We start from the raw sequence: 11,838 nt of genomic DNA on the forward strand, positions 1-11,838 counted from the left end.
TCTACGGAAAGTGCACACACTTATGATTAGAAGATGAAATCCCCGTTGCAGTCCAAGACATAATCATAGAGCCCTTGCTGGGAATCATCGGGAAACGAAAATCCCAAAGGTGACGGTATTTGAGTCGATGGTCGGAAAGATTGAGAGTTGGAGGCTATGTTGTCATCCGGCCCGGCCGACGTACTCTCGAAACGAGGGGTTTCCCGCTCGACATTACATGTCTGCGCCGGGTGGTCCAATTGTGTACTTTCGGGAAAGTTGTTGGGCCGTGCGGGAATTTGGGGATGTTGAAGACGTGGCAGAGAGTGCGTAAGAGCGTCATTAGACGAAAGCGCTGCATGGAGATCTTGGGGTTGGCCGGACACATGATCGACACGAGCGGTGCTGTAGCCAGAATCACTGTTTTCCACTGGTGTAGCCATCGGCCAGGCTTGGCTCTCTGCCATTGCAGTGTTGTCGGCAGTGAAGGTGACTGCAGGAGGTACGAAGAACATGCTCCCGTGTCGATTTGTGCTTGGTCCTGCCGTGTTCGTTTGAGACACCGACTCTGCTGTGGCGGAGGAATTAGGATTGCCCCTTCCGTAGTTGTGTTCCTCTTGGATTGCCCGTATGATTTCTGGAACACTACTGAGTATTGCCTCCGCGATGTGCTCTGCGGGGTTCTCATCGTCGAGCCTTCTCGCTATGTGTTGTTGGACCAGATCAGGTAGAGTATGGCGTTGAAAATGCTCGTACCGGGAGAATTCATCCCCTGTCCAGCTTTGAGAGTGCATGGTGTCTTCACTGTCTACAAATGTATGTGAGCAGAGCGTTCATATACGATAGCGGCCCGGTTATTTCTACAACTTACAGGGCGATGGTGTGCTCCCGGAAGCATCTAAGGCATCCCCGAACAATATTGTCCATACAGCTCTCCATTTCTCTTCTTCTGACATCGCTTTGGCGGATCTTCTCTTCAGCTCCAGCAAAGTTGATTGACCAAAGTAAATCAATGGCTGGGGCCGAGGTCCATTGCATGTGCTCTGGCCAGTGTCTGGCTGCAGATGCTTTGTCAAATCGGCAGAGTCCTTGAACCGCTTGAAGCAACGCGCGCAGTGTATTACCAATGACAATGCGTGTTGTCGATACAGGTGCTCCCTGAGCATGTTAATGATATGATACAGTGGACCAAGTGTTTGATACTTACTTGACTCTGTGCACGTCTCGGAAAGGATGAACACAAGACGTGGTCAAATCGTCGTTCTGCGAAAGCCTTTTCCGATAGGGGCAAGCGAATTTCTTTTTACCGCCGTCACACCCAGGTATAGAGGCCTCATATCGTGGGCGCTTGGAACCTTCCTCTTCCTCCTCGTCACGCTTGCGCTTCCCCCTCTTAGAGGATGAATTGATGTGGCCTTGCTGTCTAGAGGACGCTGATCCTGAAGTAAAAGACATTCCGTTGGACTGCGATTCGCCTTCTATGGAGTCCGAAGTCGACGATGAGGAGTCCGTAAGGAAGCTCGCTTCGCTAGAGCAATCCGACTGTTCGAGGTCCAAGCCCAGCATGTCCATGGCTTTTCCCATAACCATGTCGATGATCCGTTGTTTTCTCGAATCCAAGGCATGCTTTACCATAATTTTGACTTGGCTGTCAATTGACCTTTCGGTGTCACACGGTCTAGAAGCCTTGGTGGTTGAAGTGGCACATGGAGTCTTCTGGTCGAATATTCCCGCAAGAGTGAACGATATTGAACGGAATTTTTTCAAGAGAGAGAGTTCAGAGAGGCACAGGGAAGTAGGAAATCCAACGCACGTGGATTCTGCCGAAGACCGAAAGGGTGTTGCGACAGAAGCGAATATGTTTGCTTGCCGTGGGCCACCAAAGATGGAGTACTTCGGTGGCGAGAGCTGAGGATAGCGATTCAGAGCCTCGCACAGAACCTTCGTAGCGTTTGTGAGATTCCTCATGAGATGGCTCACAACTTTCTTGCTGTAGGATTTGTGGCCCTTTCTTTGTTTACCTGCAAGCTCGAATTTGGTGATCCAAAACTTCCCTGACCTTTGTTCCTCATCCACAAAATAGCAGACAAGGATCTCCTCATTATTCCGAGTATTTATGGCGCTGAGTGCACCATAACAGTATGCTCCTATCTGGACCTCGGTGATGGTTTTTTGAGGCTTGAAGCCAAGACCATGCTCCGCGACAAACCTCTCCCTCATTCTGATCCCATTGACTGATGTAGTGGAGCAGTCAGTCTTGTGAGGGTAGACCGACTTCCGGAGATTAAGGTAGCGTGGTTGAAGCTCTGCTTCGGCTGTTGATGGGAGGAAAAAGTTGATGCTACTCGCCACCCATTCCAGGACCATCCTGAAATTGAGTATGGACGCCAAAGGGTAATACAGAGGTACGAAGTTTTGCACCAAGTCCGGAAAGCTAACCTTCCCAATGCTTCTGGGGCAGTGGCAGAGCGCATGTATGGCCAGGAGGTAGAGTGGTAGAAAGTTTGCAGTGCATCCGCTGACGGGGCAATTGAAAATATCGATGTTCGAGTGCGACATCAGCAAGTGGATGCTGAGCCTCTTGGAACTGGCGAATGTTCGTTTGGACGGGCCGCATGTGATTGCTGGACACACCAGTGCCCCCTTCTCCTTGTGATCGGCCTGGACACTGCTGGAAATACCGATGGTTGATGTAGATGGACTAGTATAGAGCCAAGATAATGCCGAACTTTGCGCCGATCGGTCAGCTCAAAACTAGGTTTTTAGAGCTCTTTTAGAAGAGAATACCTTGTACCAGATAAGTCATATCTGTTCCACCGGCTACGTTTCCTCGAAGGCATGTCTGAGGCAATGTTTCCAATTTTGCCGTATGGTCTTTTCCTAGTCTCGATCTGCGAACACTTCCTGATCCAATTTTAGCCTGTGGGCAATACGTGTAGAGGGGGGCTGACTTCTCAGAGCATGTTTCACGCAATCGTCCAGTCTCGACAAGGGTTGGCGAGGGTGTTGCATCGATTTGTGCCATCTTTTAGCAAAAGAAAAAGACAAGAAGCCACTTCTGAAAAAGCGTAGCGCAGCTGCAGATTGGCTGGGGCAGAAGGTAGGAGTACGTGAGCAAGGCTGCCTTATAACTATTCGAAACGCGTACGTAGGAGGCTGGCTGCTCGAGTGCGCACCTGCGCACATCGAATTCGCCACACTATAAGCGCAACTGCGCAGATGGTTAGCTCTTATCGATACAATGAGCCAATTGGAGCCCCTACATATTGTGATCGACGCGAGGCGTATCGGGCTGTGCACGTCGCATAAAGTTTCCTTGCATTCAAGCCTTGGGGCCAAAAGGACCATGCCCAATGAGCACCACATTGATCAGCCACAGAGACCTCAGCTTCAGGTTAAGGATCACAGCGGGTTTTAAAGGGATCGATTCCACCCTACGTCCGTCTCAATTCGTCATTGGACTCGACTACTCACGTAGGAAGAGTGGAACATCGTCGACTAGGCATAGGGCCGGAAGTTTGTAACCCGCTGTGCTATGTAGAAGAGCATTAGCTGGCCTGCATCATGTATGCTGCGGATCTTAGCTTACCATGCTGTCGCAATCAATAACATAACAGAAGACGTCGTAACCATGCCCTACGCCCAAAAAAAATATACTTTTTGAAGACAGCGTAGAGTAGTGAAGGGAGTGAACCACGTGAAACATTGCATTGAACACCAGATAAACATATTGAACAATCAGAAATCTTATAAAGTGATGCGTCGAACAAGAAAGAAACCCCCCTCACACTTTTTCATGGTAATCCAGGCATTATCCGGGTATCCTATCTCCACTGCTCAATGCCCCTTCCTCCTTCTTCTTCTTCTCCTCGTCGGTCCGGAACCCCTCCATCCTCTCGCCCAGGAGCCGCAAATCCTCCTCATCCAGGATGCGCTCAACGAACCTCCGCTCGACGCGTTCACCAGCCGCCAGGGCCGCCCGGCCCACCAGGACCGCCACCCGGACCGCCATGGTGACCAGGGCCACCACCGCCGGGCCCACCGCCGAAATGACCACCACCATAGCCTCCAGGACCGCCGCCACCGGGGCCGCCGAACCCGCCGCCATGGTGTCCTCCGGGCCCTCCCGGTCCTCCTCCTCCACCAAAACCGCCCGGTCCACCGCCTCCACCGTGGTGCCCGCCGCCGTGGTGCCCGCCACCGAAGCCGCCGAAGCCGCCGCCACCACCAGGTGGTCCTCCTCCACCACCGCCTTGGTGGTGTTGTCCGCTGCCGCCGAATCCACCGAAGTTCGGCCTGTTGTGATGTCCGCTGCCCGCTCCCATGCCGAGCAGGCCTCCAGGCTGACCGCCGAAGCCGCCTCCCTGGTGATGCCCAGGAGGGCCGTAGCCACCCCCACCTGCTCCGCCTGGTCCCCCCACGTGTTGAGGTGGAGCATCCCATCCGCCGCCTTGGTGCGCAGGTGGCCCGCCGTATCCGCCAGGCGCTCCGCCGCCGTGGCCGCCATGGTGGCCGCCCGGCTGCGGCGACGATGACGGACCGTAGCCGCCTCCGCCGTAGCCGTATTGGTGCTGCTGCTGTTGTTGCTGTCCGTGCTTGCCGCCCATGAGCTTCTGTTCGACTTTGTGCTCGAGCTTCTCCAGGAAACTCTCTTTCTTGTGGGGCGGCTTGTTGTGGCTGCTTCCGCCGAGGAAGGAGGAGAGTCCGCGGTCGCCGTCGCCGTCCATGACTGGCGGTGGTGTTGCTTGTGGTGTTGGTTTGGTCGTGGGGGCAATGGCGGTGGGGTCGACGAGTGTGAGGGCGTCTGCGATGGAGTAGTAGATGAGGAGTGCAGGGTTGTAGGTGCTGAGTTGGAATGGCCAGGCTCAGAGGGTTGTGCGGGAGGGACGGTTATAAGTGGCCTCGTAGGGCGAGGGGGAAGCTTGGGAAGTGATTGCTGGATGACGTCCATAGCGGAGGCGCAGGCCGGAACCAAGCTGTTTGTGTGATAGCGGGGGTTGCGAATTCTCGCGAGTCACGATAGGTGTACGGAAGGTTTCCCTGGCTTCGCGGCGGCGGGTGGCAGACATGACGTTGGCCGCGTGGCTTGGGGGGGTGCGCTCGTTAAATTGTGGCGCATTGGGGCGGGCGGCAGGGATGGGCGTCGTCATCCTGAGGCACTAAGCGGCCAGGCCGGAAACACGGCACATGGCGCGAAACTCTGTGCGCTGCGGAAGGGTGGTGTGCCGAGGCGCGGGCTGGCCTTTTGATTGCTGCTAGAGTCAGTCGGGGGGAAGAGCGCGGGAGCTCGTTTTCGACGCGTGTGGCTGTGTGGCTGTGCAGGCAGGATCCATCTCCTGGCACGGGTTCCGCGGGGCCCCTCAGCGCAGGGTCCTTTTGCGTGCCTAGCGGGATCCTCCCGCGGGCGTCACGGCAGGGCGTCCGAAGCAGGCCGGTAGGTGTTGCTGTGCCTGCACAGGATGCATGGTGCAGAGGCGAGGTTTTGCTGCGGGGCGTCGGCTGGGAGATTGATTCTGCGCCTGCCCGCTGACGCTGCAAACACCGCCCACCATCTATCCACCTCCACGCCTTGACTGCTCCCCGCAACAACCGGCCCCCCCAACCTCACGATCCACACCTGGCCCATGCCGCCTATCCACCATGGACTCACCGAGCCGAGATTCAGCCGTCTTCCGCCTGCGGTCTTACCAGGCTGAAATGGTCGAAGAGAGCCTGAGGCAAAACATCATTGTTGCTGTGCGTCCCAGCAGACGCCCGACTCTCCCTGATTGCAACTAATTTCCGCTGCAGATGGACACTGGTAGTGGAAAGACCCATGTGTACGACCATTCAACCCTTGCATCGGCGCCATCACTGACCACCCCAGCGCAATATCACGCACCGCCGCCGAGCTCGAAAGCTGCGACCCAAGCCAAGTAAACTGCCCTCCTCCATCTACTCATCATCTCTTCTTCTGACTTGCGTATAGCTGGTGTGGTTCATTGCGCCTACCGTCACCCTCTGCCATCAGCAGTTTTGCCTGTTTGAAAAGCATCTGCCCGCCTACCAGATCCGCTTTCTTAGCGGCGGTGATAACGTCGACCGCTGGACTGACCAGAACATTTGGGATGCCGTGCTCAGAAACATCCGCGTTGTCGTATCGACACCGGCTATACTGCTGGATTCTTTGACCCATGGCTTTGTGAAAATCTCACGGATTGCCCTCCTGATCTTCGATGAGGCCCACATGTGTCGCGGCAACCATCCTGCAAATGCCATCATGCAGAGGTTTTACCATCCACTGCTTGCCAACGGCTGCCAGAATAGCCTGCCCAACATCCTCGGCTTGACAGCGAGCCCAGTGGTCAGTACAAATGCAGACGGACTGGAGATTATTGAGCGAAGTCTCAACTCGATTGCCAAAACTCCCAAGGTCAACCGAACAGAGCTCCTACGCTTCACACACAGGCCAGAGCTTGTGCAACTGAAGTACCCTGGACAGACCTCGGATCCGTTGGCTGGGCCGCCGATTCTAGCTTCCCTGGCCGGCGTTTATTACGCATACGACATCCTAGACGATCCATACATCATCAGCCTGCGTCGCAAGATCTCTAAGGCTACAGATGAGTCAAGGGAGCAGGTACTCAAGGAGCTTGAGAAGCTTATTAACAACCGAAAAACATACGTCCACGAGCAGCTGAAGAAACTTTACTCACGAGCGCTCGGAATCTACAATGAACTCGGTAGCCCTCCAACAGAGTTCTATGTCCGGAGTTGCATTGCAAAATTCGATGCTTTCTTGGCCAACTCGAGCCACCTACTCCTTGACTGGTCAGAAGAGGAAGGTTCGCGTCTTCATAACACTCTTGCCATGGTGGCGGCCGCCCAGCCTATAAACTATCATGTGTGCATGCAAGACAACCTGTCACCAAAGATGAATGCTCTCGCCGACCTTCTACTCTCGGAATGGAACGAAGACTTCACCGGCATCATCTTCGTCGAGCAACGCGCTACCGTTGCCGCCATGGACTACGTGCTTTCAAACCACCCCCAGCTTCACCATCTCTTCAACGTCGGCACCTTCGTGGGCACTTCCATGACTGTACAAAGAAAATCTCATCTTGGCATAGGTGACCTGGTTGAAATAAAACACCAGCAGCAGACCCTTGAAGACTTCCGTGCCCGCAAGAAAAACCTCATCGTCGCAACGAGCGTACTGGAAGAAGGCATTGACGTATCAAACTGTCACATTGTCATCTGCTTCGAGCCCCCGAAGAACCTCAAGTCTTTCATACAGCGCCGTGGCCGAGCAAGGAAGCAGGATTCCAAGTTCATCATCATGTTCCCTGAAAACTCCCCATTCGTGAAATCACCAGAAGTCTGGCTGGACTTGGAAGAGCAAATGAAGGAAGCGTATTTGAATGACCTACGGGTAGTCCAAGCCGCGGAACAACGCGAGCAACTTGAAGAAGAGGGAGACGAATCCTATCGCTGCGAATCAACTGGGTATGTTTCCAACCCTCTCGCTTTTTTGTTTCGGTTTTGTTTTGCTAAGATGTAGTAGGGCACTCCTCACACTTGATAATGCGATGCAGCACCTGTACCATTTCTGCGCCATCCTTGGCGGCGGCCGACATGTGGATTTGCGGCCTCGTTTCTCATTCACCGTAGACGAGAATGATCTCACGACTGCCACCGTCACTCTGCCAAATTCAGTGGATTCCAAAATCCGCCAGCACCGAGGGACAGGATCATGGTTGACGGAAAGGGCTGCGAGAAAAGATGCAGCATTCCATGCCTACGTCGCGTTACATAAAGCGGGCTTGATCAACGACAACCTGTTACCTTTGCTCAATGATTCGGAAGATGGGCCAGACTTTGGTGTTATTGATCACAGACCAGCGATGATCCAGGCTCAAACTCGTCTGGATCCATGGATTCCACAGGCTCAGACTGTCAATTCATGGAAGTCATCGGATACATGGCACAGAACAAAAATATCAATACCCATGGAAGCACAGACGGTAAGTCTGGTCATCCTCTTGCCCCGGCCGATGCTTCAGGTCCCGGACTTCCTTCTTCACTGGAACGAGAATATCCGATACAATTTGAGCAGCGAACCGATGGACGCCATTACACTCAACGAAAACGACTTGACATCGCTTCGTCATTCCACGAGGAATCTGCTTTGTATCATCTTCGGGCATCATTTGGCGGAAGAAAGATATGACTTCCCTTTTCTAATAGCTCCGTATGACGTGACTGGCGAAGTTGGAAGCCATCTCCAAACATTCAAGAGTGACAGCAGACCTGCACTTGAAGTCTATGCGGAGCTGCAGGCGGGCCAAGACCCAACCATAGGCCTTCTGCGTCAGGACGGCCTTGTGGGGCACCATTTAATTTTTCGCGGCTTCCAAAATACCGACATCGACATGACTGATGACAAGAATGTCCAGCAAGAAGACGAACCAACTGTCCAGGTCGTCTTCTCAGTATTCCCCAAAAGGCGTGACTTTTTGCATTATGTCCGGGACTCTTCACAACATGGCATGTATACGAGAGAACATATGCTACCAGCGAAAGACTTCCTCATGGACAGATTGCCGGTTTCATATGCCATATTCACAGCTTTCTTACCCTCGATCTTGCATCGCTACGAGCTTTTCATGATTGTCCAAGAGCTTTGCAGCACTGCGTTATGCTCTGTAGGCTTCACCAACCATGCACTGGTCCTCCGTGCCATCACTGCATCGTCTACGAACGAAAACGATTATCAAAGATTGGAATTCTTGGGCGACTGCATCTTGAAGTTCAGCACTGCCGTTCAACTCATGGCGGATTTCCTTCACTGGCCCGAAAGCTATCTTACCGAACGCAAAGATCGCATTGTCTCCAACGGTGCCCTTGCCAAAGCCTCACGCCGCTCCGGTCTCGACAAGTTCATACACACCAAAGCCTTCACAGGGTCCAAATGGCGACCTCGCTACGTAGGCAATATCCTGGCCAAAGCCTCAGAAGCGCCTTCAGAAACTCGCACGCTGTCCACCAAGACCCTTGCCGACGTCGTGGAGTCCCTCATCGGCGCCGCGTACGTCGAGGGCGGCATGCAGAAAGCGCATCTCTGCACATCAGCACTCCTCCCCAGCTTGCAGTGGCAACCGCTACTCCGCTCACGCAAGATCCTGCAGGACCACGCGGCGGAAGAGCACGCCTCGGCCGCACCGCTGCACCTCGAGCGCGTCGAGGAGCTCATCGGCTACACATTCAGGAACAAGCACCTCCTCCTCGAGGCCCTGACACACCCGTCCTTTTCCTCGTACCGCGAAGCCGCCTCGTCGTCCTACCAGCGCCTCGAGTACCTCGGCGACGCCGTGCTCGACTACATCCTCTCCCGACGCCTATACGCCTACCGCAGACCGCCGCCGCCAAGCGCCGTCGAAACCACAAACACCAACAAGACCCCGCGACGACGACCGCCACCGCCGCCCCCGCGCGGCCACGCCGCCGACGAGATCCCGCACGGGACGATGCACTGCATCCGCGCCGCGCTCGTCAACGCGCCCTTCCTCGCCTTTCTCTGCATGGAAGCCGCCGTCTTCGAGCCGCGCAGCGGCGACGTCGTTTTTCACCCCGTCGCCGCTCCCAGTTATACTTCGACTCACTCTCCCGTCCCAATGACGACGACGACGACGACGAGCAACGGCAAGACGGCAGCAGAAGCCGAACAACAAAAACAACAACAACAGCAGCAGCAGCAGCAGTTACCACCGTGGACCACCATCACACCCGCCCCGCCCGCCCGCAAGGCCTTGTGGCAGTTCATGCGCCACTCCTCGCCCACGCTCCTCGCCTCGGCCGTCGCGGCGACGGAGAGGCACGAAAGGCATCGTGGGAGCATCTGGCGCGCGTTGCGGCAGCAGCGGCCGCCGCGGCCGGAACCTCGTCGTCGTCGTCGCTGCGGCGCGGGGGAAGATGTACTGGAGGAGGAGCAGGATGCAGGTGATGAAGGCGATCAGGAGGAAGAGGAGGGGGAGGGGGAGGAAGAAGAGGAAGAAGAAGAGGAGGACGAGGACGAGGACGAGGAAATCGTGGTGGACGGCCGCTTTTACCGGCGGTATCCGTGGCGGCTGCTCGCCAAGATCGGCGCGGACAAGTTCTTTTCGGACGTGGTCGAGGCGGTGCTCGGGGCCGTCTTTGTGGACAGCACTTCGGTCGAGGTTGGCGGGTCTTCTGGTTCGGCTGCTGCTGCTGCTGCTGCTGCTGCTGCTGCCGCTGCTGCGGAGGTTGGTGGTTGTGGCGGCGGCGACGACGACGAAATTTCGGCTTGCGAGGGCTTTTTGGCCAAGATTGGGTTGATGGATGTGCTGGAGGGGGTGTTGAGGGATTCGGTCGAGTGCGTGCATCCGAAGATGTTGTTGGGGCGGTTGGCGAGTGCGGAGAAGGTTGTTTGGGAGTGGGCGGGAGATGGAGATGAGGATGGCGATGGCGATGGCGATGGCGATGAAGTGGAGGCGGTGGTGGAGGAGGCTGTGGCCCCGGTTGGACCTCGGAAGGTGGTCAGGTGTAGGGTCGGTTTGGGAGACCAGAAGTGGATTGGTGGATGGGTCGAGGGGCAGACTAGGCTTGAAGCTGAGATTGAGGCGGCGGATCGAGCGGTGTTGATTTTGTTGGCAGAGGGGAGGAGATGGAAGGGGATGGAGAAATGGGATGGGGTGAGCGGGAAGGACGTGGATGGGGATGGGACAGAGGATGGAGGGGTTCGAAATGAAGATGAGAGCGAGGACAGTGAAGAAGCGGATCGGGCTGTTGCTGGCGCTGGGATCGGGGTTGATGTGGTGATGGGTGACACTTAACTGGTGTGGACGGAAAGGCTGCCTGAATGTCGTAGTCTCTGGTTTCGAAGTGGATGAGGATTGTATGACTGCCTTTCTGTAGACTATTTCAGTTTGGCTACAACAGATTGGAAAACGAATTTTGAAGATTTTGACATAGACATCCAATTTATTCCCTTGCATGTTATCCTCACTGAACGACTGCGATGGGCTGGCATCGTCCATCTCAGAGCAGGCGGCGAAGATCCATCTCCCAACTCCCCCAATGAACAGTCTTGAATAACTGCCACCAAAACAGTTGTCCGATGCCCACATGCTCCGAAATACCTTCTACGATCTCAACTCCATGTACGGACCCTTGCTCCACTGATGATCACCCTGATACGCATACCGCCGCCATTTTATCGACTTTGTCACATTCGACGGGATTGGCCCGGAAGTTGTAGAATCCAGCCACTCACTGTGATTAATTTAATCAAAGAACGGCGCATTGTGCACTGGAGTGTCAGAGAGAAATTCGCCCGATGACAAGGCCTGCAGGAATTCATCTTCGAACTACTTTACTTTGTTCTTCCTTGCAAATGCATACTGTAAAAGATATCTGAATTTTCCTGATAACCACAACGTGAAATACGGTGGAACGAGCGAGTGCGGTGGATAGGTCGAACGGCTTGTTGGTGACTGGAGGACGCTAAGATATTACAGTGAGAAACTAGGTAGGAAAGGCATGGTCTGCCGGGTCTAACGACCATGGCGTGTAGGCAACAGCCAGGCTGGCTTCCATGAACGAATGTGGGCCGTCCACGTCGCACTCCTTAATTGGGGGGTGGGGCTGCTTGGATGCTAAGATCGAATCTGCCTTGCATATGCAGTCAATAAATAGACATCAACCGGCATTACGTGATTGGCTGGAATTCACAGCCTCATGGAGCTTGTACTCTGATCAGCCGCAAGGCTAAATAATGCACTCGAGGAGTCGAGGCTGCCTTAGCGTTGCAGCAGGCTGCAGGACCAATCAACCGCTCGCGCAAGTGGGAAGGCAGACGTT

General features: G+C 54.9%; 3 protein-coding genes across 3 annotated transcripts; 1 reads left to right on the forward strand and 2 right to left on the reverse strand.

Moving 5' to 3' along the window:
* Nucleotides 1–26: 26 nt before the first annotated feature.
* BKCO1_3100011 (zinc finger c2h2-type protein) lies at nucleotides 27–2,346 on the reverse strand (the record flags this gene model as incomplete). Its single annotated transcript, XM_020274277.1, has 3 exons — nucleotides 27–787; nucleotides 851–1,137; nucleotides 1,187–2,346. 3 exons carry the CDS (start codon nucleotides 2,344–2,346, stop codon nucleotides 27–29), a joined length of 2,208 nt encoding a protein of 735 aa, XP_020129605.1.
* Nucleotides 2,347–3,938: 1,592 nt separating this feature from the next.
* BKCO1_3100012 (uncharacterized protein) lies at nucleotides 3,939–4,706 on the reverse strand (the record flags this gene model as incomplete). The annotated part of the gene is made up of 1 exon (XM_020274284.1): nucleotides 3,939–4,706. One exon carries the CDS (start codon nucleotides 4,704–4,706, stop codon nucleotides 3,939–3,941), a length of 768 nt encoding a protein of 255 aa, XP_020129606.1.
* A 913-nt stretch (nucleotides 4,707–5,619) lies between these two features.
* Nucleotides 5,620–10,811, forward strand: BKCO1_3100013 (rna helicase rnase; the record flags this gene model as incomplete). The annotated part of the gene is made up of 5 exons (XM_020274285.1): nucleotides 5,620–5,715; nucleotides 5,770–5,798; nucleotides 5,846–5,894; nucleotides 5,948–7,464; nucleotides 7,523–10,811. 5 exons carry the CDS (start codon nucleotides 5,620–5,622, stop codon nucleotides 10,809–10,811), a joined length of 4,980 nt encoding a protein of 1,659 aa, XP_020129607.1.
* Between the last annotated feature and the right edge of the window lie 1,027 nt (nucleotides 10,812–11,838).

Source organism: Diplodia corticola, assembly GCF_001883845.1.
Source record: "Diplodia corticola strain CBS 112549 chromosome Unknown scaffold31, whole genome shotgun sequence".
Classification (NCBI taxonomy): domain Eukaryota; kingdom Fungi; phylum Ascomycota; class Dothideomycetes; order Botryosphaeriales; family Botryosphaeriaceae; genus Diplodia; species Diplodia corticola.